Genomic DNA, 7,524 nt, shown 5'->3' on the forward strand with positions numbered 1-7,524 from the left:
TTTTTAGGCAGAGTCTTGCTCTGTCACCAGGCACCAGGCTGGAGTGCAATGGCGCGATCTTGGCTCACTGCAACCTCTGCCTCCCAGGTTCAAGCAATTCTCCTGCCTCAGCCTCCAAAGTAGCTGGGACTACAGGCACACGCCACCACGCCCAGCTAATTTTTGTATTTTTATTAGAGACGGGGTTTCACCATGTTGGCCAGGATGGTCTCCATCTCTTGACCTTGTAATCCGCCTGCCTCGGCCTCCCAAAGTGCTGGGATTACAGGCATGAGCCACCACGCCCAGCCACTACTTGATTCTTGACTGAGTAATCTTGGGCAAGGCCTTCCATTCTCTGGGCCTCAGTTTCCCCACCTGTAAAGTGGAAGTATTGCCCGGATCTCTGGTGTTCTATGGTTTTAGGTGGTAGTGCCTTAGACTGCCTGTGTAAATGGCTACATGGGGCAGGGGTAGGGGCAGCAAGGAGAGTGGAGGGGAGTTTTGCAGGGACAAGAGATAGGGCTGACTAGCTCAGCAGAGCAGAGACTGAACTCAGAGCTGGCTTCTGTGAGCTGGGAGAACTTTCTGACCTACGGTCTACTGCCACAGCAGTAGCCTTGGTCCCTGAGGGACTAGAGGGGGCTTGGTGCTGGCTCTCTTCAGGCTTCCCACCCGAGGTTGTGTAAACAGCTCCACCTGAGTCCTGTTGATGGCCGATGGATGGCATCATCCCTGCACACAGGAACCTGTGGACAGCGCGAATGTGTACCTTGTCCGCGTCACTTCCCTGTCCGTACGTGATCACGCAGCCCCTCCCTCCATCCTAAACCCTAGTGAACCCAGATGCAACAGGCTGTGAACATGAAGTCTTTATTCTGTTTGTCTTCAAAGCAGGGAAGGGCTGGTGCAGGGGTCAGGGCACGCCTCCAGCAGGAGCTCCATACTGGGTGCCTCCATGTGACAGCATAAGCCCAGGCAGAGGGGCATCCCAGAGAGTGTTCCAGCTCTGGGCCGGGGCTGAAGGCAGGGCCTGCCTGGGCAGCAGAGGGCCTCAGCGGGCCAAGGCGAAGCCAATGCGATTATTACGACGATCAAACTCTGTGTAGAACTTTCGGATAAAGGTGGCGCCCAGGGCCCAGGTGGGTCCAGTGGGTGGTGGGATATCCATGGCGTGGATGGCCAGTGTGCACAGCTTTTTACTACTGTAGGATTCCTGCAGGAAGGAGGAGAGTTTTTCCTTACCCAGCACCTCAACATTCTCCTGTCACCTTGCCTGACCCCAGCAGCTGTCTTCAGTCACATTCCCCCTTCTCGCCCCCTCTCCCCTAGCCACACGGAGCCTCCCTCACTTCTTGGCCGTTTTGCTCCATCGTGGACTGTACCACTCCCGCATTTAGGTCCTTTGCTAGATGCCAGGCAAGCAATGCATCAGGCACCATACTTCCTATAGGAGGCCACAGTTCGCCTTAGCTTCTGAACCTAGACAAGCTCTTCAACTTCTCTAAGCCTATTGATGACGAAAAGAGGATCTGAATGTAGGAGCCTAAGATTACCGGGAGCATTTGATAAGAAATTGGAGATGAGGGAACAGGCCCAGTGATGCCCAAACATGGCCACACATTGGAATCACCCGGGGAGACCAAGCCCCAGGTACCATTCCTAGAGGTTCTGATTTAATAGGTAGGGGATGTGGCCCCGGTACCAGGTTTTTTCAGAGCTCTCCAGGTGACATGCACAGCCAAGTTTGAGAACTACGGTTCTGACATGATCCGAGCATTGCAATCTTTCCTCCTTTGGGGGTCTCTGTCCAGCCTTCCTCCCTGCCACTGAGGGGGCCCTCTCGAACCTCACCTGAAATACATAGTCCGCGCTGGTGAGCGTGTATTCTTTGCCTCCCAGGTGGAAAGAGATGTCGGGGAGTGTAGGGCCCTCGTTACACTTCACAACATACTGTGGTGGGGGGCAAAGGGAGCCTTCTTGAGTGCGGAAGGCATCTCAGCAGACAAGGGGTCCTGTACTGGCTGCCTGGACTCTCTGCTAGAGAGGGCAGGGCACAGTGCCCCTCTCCATGGGTGACCGGCCACACGTGTGGAGAGTGTGAGGCGAACAAGCGAAGGCCTGAGATGGCCTCATTTGGGACCTCATGCTGCCTGGGGGATTTGTGAGCGAAGACCAGGTGGTACTCCCCCCACCCGCAGCACCTTCCCTCTTTGGCTTCTTACATCAAACAGCCTCTTCTTGGCCCCCAAGGCCTCCATGAGCTTCTCTATGGAGCTGGTAGAGCCTGAGATGTAGGATGCACCGGTGTCCACCAGTGCCAGGCAGCCGTCCTCACAGAGCAAGGTGGATGACCCCACAGACACCCTGGGGGAGGCCACAGTCGGTCAGACACACAGAAGGCCGATGGGGCACCTCCAGGCTGCATGTCCTTCCTGAGTGCGGGTGGATGGGTGGAGACCGCGCTGGTGGCCCATTGAGGCAGTGAGTGGAGGGGGGAAGGTACTGTCGCCCTCCACTGCTTCTCCCCAGGTCCCTCCCTTCTCTGTTCCCCAGGCTGGACAGAGCAGGCAGAGAGCAAATGGTGGCTGTGCTTAAGAACTGGCTGCATTGGAAAGAGGGCAGGATGCCCCTTCCCCACCCTCCCCAACCCCAGTGACAACAGCAATTTTTGGAGCCTGGGGAGTGTTGAGGATTTCTGACCCCTTCATTGGAATCTGCCAGAGGCCAGTCCTGATGAGGTTGATATAGTGGAAATTCCCTTCATAATGCTGTGGGTCGCTGCCTCCCAGCACAATCTGTCCTCCCAGCGATTGGGAATTCCTAAAGGAAAGATCAGAAGCTCTTGGAAACCCATAACCTTCAGGACCCAGGGACTCAGGCAATCGAGGAAAGTTGGGCAAGGGTGCAGGGCAGGACAGAAGGCTCTAGGGCAGTGGCATGTGGGACAGCCAGCCAGCTCGGACTGCTGCTGGGGAGCACGAAGGCCCTACTGCTTCCCTGCCTTTCTTGCACCTCTCCAAACCCAACCAGAGGGTGTTCCAGGGTAGTCCAGCTGTGCCCCAAAAAGCATCCCCAGAGAGGTCACAGAAAAGGAGCAGGTCCAAGGACAGCGAGTGGATTGAGAAAGACACAAATGGACGCCCCTCACTCGGGGTTGGGTTGCTGCTGATTGAGCAGTGCGTGGGAGGGGATCCTGGGGTGGCTGTTGGGTGTGGGGTGGGTGGGGGGTATGGAGAGAGCTGGAGGAGGGACAGAGAACTTGGGGATCTAGCGGAGGCTGGGCTTGCTGATGCGAGTTGTGGGCCAGTGGTGTGTGTGATTCTAGGTCAGGTGCTCAGGGAATACTGGAAGGTCACAGCCATGTGGGAGTCCTTTCTCCTTACTCGGAATCTCTGCAGAGAAAGAGAGACAGCAGAAAGGAAGCTTCATTTTACGCAAGCCTCATCAGCCCTGCTGTCTGGCAGGGTGGGTGGTAAGTACTCTTTTCGCTCTTCAGGCAATGGAGTCACCAAGAGGTGAAGTCTCCTGCCTGAAGTTACCGAGGCCGTGAGTGAACAAGTGTGGCACTGGAGCCAGGCTCCTGGTGCCCAGTCTGGAGCTGATTCCCCTCGCCTTCCTTTCCTCCACGTTGCACTTGGCTCAGGGACTGTCGTAGGCCTATTCTCCAGGGCATGCATGTGTGTGTGACGTGTTTTTCCAGAATTCATACTAGAATTCACACATGCACAATGTGTGCATGGGTGTGTAGGTGTCCATATGTTATTTTGTGCAACTGCAGACTGCTTGTGTTTCTACAAATTCGGAATGGATGCGTATGTGCCAGCACAAATTCCCTCCTGCTCCTCTACCAACACTTCAGGATCGCTCCAGATGTTCCCTCCTTCCCACCCCAAGTTAAAGGAAGAGGCCGGCCCTCTCCTCCGAAAGCCTGGCTTCTTCCTATCTGCTGGATCCTCCTCTCCTCCATGGCCTCCAAGTTCCGGTGCCCCCACTTAACGTCTCCTCTTTCCACATTTTTAATCTCTTTCTTTCCATTGGCTTCTTCCTCCACCTCCGGGCATCACTCGAGCGTCCTCTAGCATTTTAAAACACCCACCCTTCCTCTACTGCTCTGGATCCCACCCCACACACCACCCCCATTCCCTTCCCGGTTGAATTTCCCAGGGCAGCCTGCATCTCATGACCTCCACTTCCTGACACCCACGTCTGCCTCTTAACTGCTTGTCATCTGGCCTTGTCCCCACCTCCTCTAAAACGCTCTTCTGAAGACCACCCCTGACTGCAGAGCCACCACTTGGCTTTTTCTCAAGGCCTCCCTTTCTATCACCAAACCAGAGACTCCTCTCCATTCACTCTGAGATGTCCCTGGACTCCGACCCTCTCCCCTATTCTTTTTTGAGATGGAGCCTCACTCCGTTGCCCAGGCTGCAGCGCAGTGGTGTGATCTCGGCTCACTGCAACCTCTGCCTCCCCTCAAGCTATTCTCCTGCCTCAGCCTCCCTAGTAGCTGGGACTACAGATGTATGCGATCACACTTGGCTAATTTTTGTATTTTCAATAGAGACGGGGCTTCACCATATTGGCCAGGCTGGTCTCAAACTCCTGACCTTGTGACCCGCCCACCTCGGCCTCCCAAAGTGCTGGGATTACAGGAGTGAGCCTCTGAGCCTGACCTCCTCTTCTCTATTCTTTTTGCCACTGGTCTTGTGTTCTCACCCTTGTGATTTTTTTTTTTTTTTTTTTTTTTGAGACTGGAGCTCACTCTGTTGCCTTAGCTGGAGTGCAGTGGCACAATCACTGCTCACTGCAGCCTTAACTCATGGGCTCAAGTGATCTTCTTGCCTTGGCCCCCCCAAAGTGCTGGGATTCAGTCGTGAGCCACTGCTCCCAGCCCCTCTTATCTCCAACCCATGCCATCTTCCTAAGCCCAGCAGTTTGGAGTAAAGCCCAACCCTCTGCAAGGGCTAACAATAGCTTCCCCCAGGCTGGCTGAGCTGCATATAAGCTCAACCTAGAACTGAAAAGCGTCCGTGGTTTTCAGCACCACCCTTGCTGCCTGCCTGTGACACTCATTACACTGGAATATGTCTTGCCTTCCCTGTTAGCCTGTAAGCGCTATGTGGGTAGAGGAGTACGGAGTCTGCCTTGATCAGTATGTTCACTGCTGTACCCCCAGAGCCCACCACAGTGCTTGGCACACAGCATTTACTGAACTGATGAGTGAGCAAATAAACAAATGAGGGATCTAATGGATGACCAAAGTTGGCTGTCTCTGTGTGGGAGGAGCCATGGCCCTCACAGGCAGCGCTCCAGGTCACAGAAACACACCTTATTTTCCATCACCCCCACCTGGCATCTCCTCTTGCTCCAGAGTGGCACCGTCTATTAGAATGTCCTGCCATGCTGGGAATGTTCTCTGTCCGCACTGTCCAATTAGTAGTTACTAGCCACCACGGCTGCTGAGCATTTGACATGTGGCTAGTGCAACTAAGAGCCACCTGTTGAATGATTAATTCATGCTTAACTGTACCTAATTAATTTAAATTTCAGTCGTGGCTTCCATATTTGCGAATGCAGCTCTAGATACAGATTAGCTGTCACCTACTTGCAAACAATTCTGGCCCAGACTCTCTTTCCACTCTCCAGCTCTTCTCCCCTCCCCTCCCCTCCCCCACCTCAGCCCCTGGTGTCCCTGGAGTCCCTGGGGTCCCGGTCCCCACCTGTTGTAGTAGAAAGAGAAGACGTCCTCTTTTAGCACCCCTTGGGAGATGATGTTGTCGAAGAGAGGGGTGACCCTGCCAATGGCCTGTTCAATGAAGCCCATGCCCACAACCCCATCGAACTCAGCCAGCATGAAGGGTAAGGCGGGCATCTCCGTGACTTCTCCAAATGTCTGTGTCACCGTGATTCCACCCACCTGTGGGAGGAAGGACCAGAGGAGACCAAGCGCACTGCCCACTCCTTGGCCGGAGTCTGGTCTGGGCTTCTACACTAGGAATCCCAGGGGCACACATGCTTCAGGGTACAGAAATCAAGGTAAGAGTATTTCCTAGACCCTGCATGCACACACTCTGTGCCAATACACATCTCTGCTCTGGAGCCCAGAGAGAGCTGGAGTTGACCAGGGATTGGACAGCAGAGGTTGAGAGGGTGGTCCTGCCAAACAGCAAAAGAAAAGCTGCCTAAGCTCCCCTCCCGCTCCGCAGTGGTCTGGCTTTCATGCCCGGCCCTACTGGGTCTTGGCCTTCTCCCTTATCTTGGGCAAAGAGTTTCTCCAGCACAACCAAGCTTGCCCTTTTTCCTCCTTTATACCTGAGTTCACAGAAAAAGGGAGGGAGGCAGGAATCACCCGGATTTCCTCTCAGGTTCCATGTGTACCCCTTCCCTAAGCGATGGAGCAAGGGCTGAGAAACTCCAGAATGAAGAAAGGGTCAGACATGGGCCAAATGAAAAAGAAAAGCAGGCCTTGACCCAATTCCCAAGGTCAACCTCAACCGTGACCTTAAAACCTATGCCTGACCCTAAAACTCACCCTGCCCCTGCCCCTGGATTTCAGTGTAAGGTGTAGCTAAGAGCCCAGTCAGAGCTGGTGAACTTGGACAAGTGACTTGACTACAGCCGTGGGGCTCAGGACGAGCCCTGCGTTAGATAAAGTTAAGTCAGATGCAAAAGCCTCCGTAAGTCACCCAACAGTGAGCCCGTAGCCCAGGCTTGCTCCCCCATAGGTACTGCTATTTTGCAGCTCCAGTCAGGTGCGGCAGAGCAGGGTGTTCCTCAGCTCCCCAGGCTTCAAGTGGGCTGCAGTGCACCTCCCCCCAGGTGTGGGCCCTGGAGGGTCAGGAGAGGCCTGGGAACAGAAGGGGTGGGGGGCAGATGACCTAGGGTGGCCCCACTTACAGTGATGACGTCCTGGCTCAGAAAGCCACTGACCGTTCCTGTTGAATAGCGGAGGGTGAGTTCCGTCCCGTTGTGCTTATAGCTGGAGGAATCCGAAGCATCGAAGAGCTTGTGATACGCTGGCAGGGGAACACAGGCTCGGGTTTGTCCAACAGTGGCCCAGACAGGGGGACTCAGAGGTGGGGTGCATTGTGGGTATGGCTGGTGTGGCTTAGGACTTAGCTTAGATGCAGGGATGAGTGGCCCTAGGGTCAGTGGGCTTGGACTACGTGCTTCATCAGTCAAGGACTGGCTTTCTTGGGCCACCCCTCATGTGCCCAAACCTCGAGAATTTTGTCCTAAATTGAAGGAATTTAAAGTAATCACTACACCGATAGCACCAGAGAAGATGCTGCCACAGAGTAAGTGCACAATAAGAGGTTGTTGATTAAGACTAGGGATTGAATCTGGGCGTGGTGGCTCAGGCCTGTAATCCCAGCACTTTGGGAGGCTGAGGTGGGTGGGTCACCTGAAGTCAGGAGTTCGAGACCAGCCTGGCTAACATGGTGAAACCCTGTCTCTACCAAAAATACCAAAAAATTAACTGGGTATAGTGGGAGGAGCCTGTAATCCCAACTACTCAGGAGGTCGAGGCAGGAGAATCAT

The 7,524-nt window shown here is 54.5% G+C and overlaps 1 protein-coding gene across 1 annotated transcript in view; it reads right to left on the minus strand.

The window, feature by feature from the left end:
- Nucleotides 1-833: 833 nt before the first annotated feature.
- The window catches only part of REN (renin), a 25,231-nt gene continuing 18,540 nt past the window's right edge, over nucleotides 834-7,524 (minus strand). The window contains exons 5-11 of the mRNA XM_037737449.1: nucleotides 6,880-6,998; nucleotides 5,703-5,899; nucleotides 3,366-3,374; nucleotides 2,683-2,802; nucleotides 2,205-2,346; nucleotides 1,834-1,932; nucleotides 834-1,195 (exon numbers count right to left, since the gene is read on the minus strand). Coding sequence (XP_037593377.1) covers nucleotides 1,034-1,195; nucleotides 1,834-1,932; nucleotides 2,205-2,346; nucleotides 2,683-2,802; nucleotides 3,366-3,374; nucleotides 5,703-5,899; nucleotides 6,880-6,998 — 848 coding nt within the window. The 3' untranslated portion in view covers nucleotides 834-1,033. The remainder of the gene's footprint in view (nucleotides 1,196-1,833; nucleotides 1,933-2,204; nucleotides 2,347-2,682; nucleotides 2,803-3,365; nucleotides 3,375-5,702; nucleotides 5,900-6,879; nucleotides 6,999-7,524) is intronic.

This window comes from Cebus imitator, unplaced genomic scaffold, assembly GCF_001604975.1.
Source record: "Cebus imitator isolate Cc_AM_T3 unplaced genomic scaffold, Cebus_imitator-1.0 Scaffold38, whole genome shotgun sequence".
Taxonomy (NCBI): Eukaryota; Metazoa; Chordata; class Mammalia; order Primates; family Cebidae; genus Cebus; species Cebus imitator.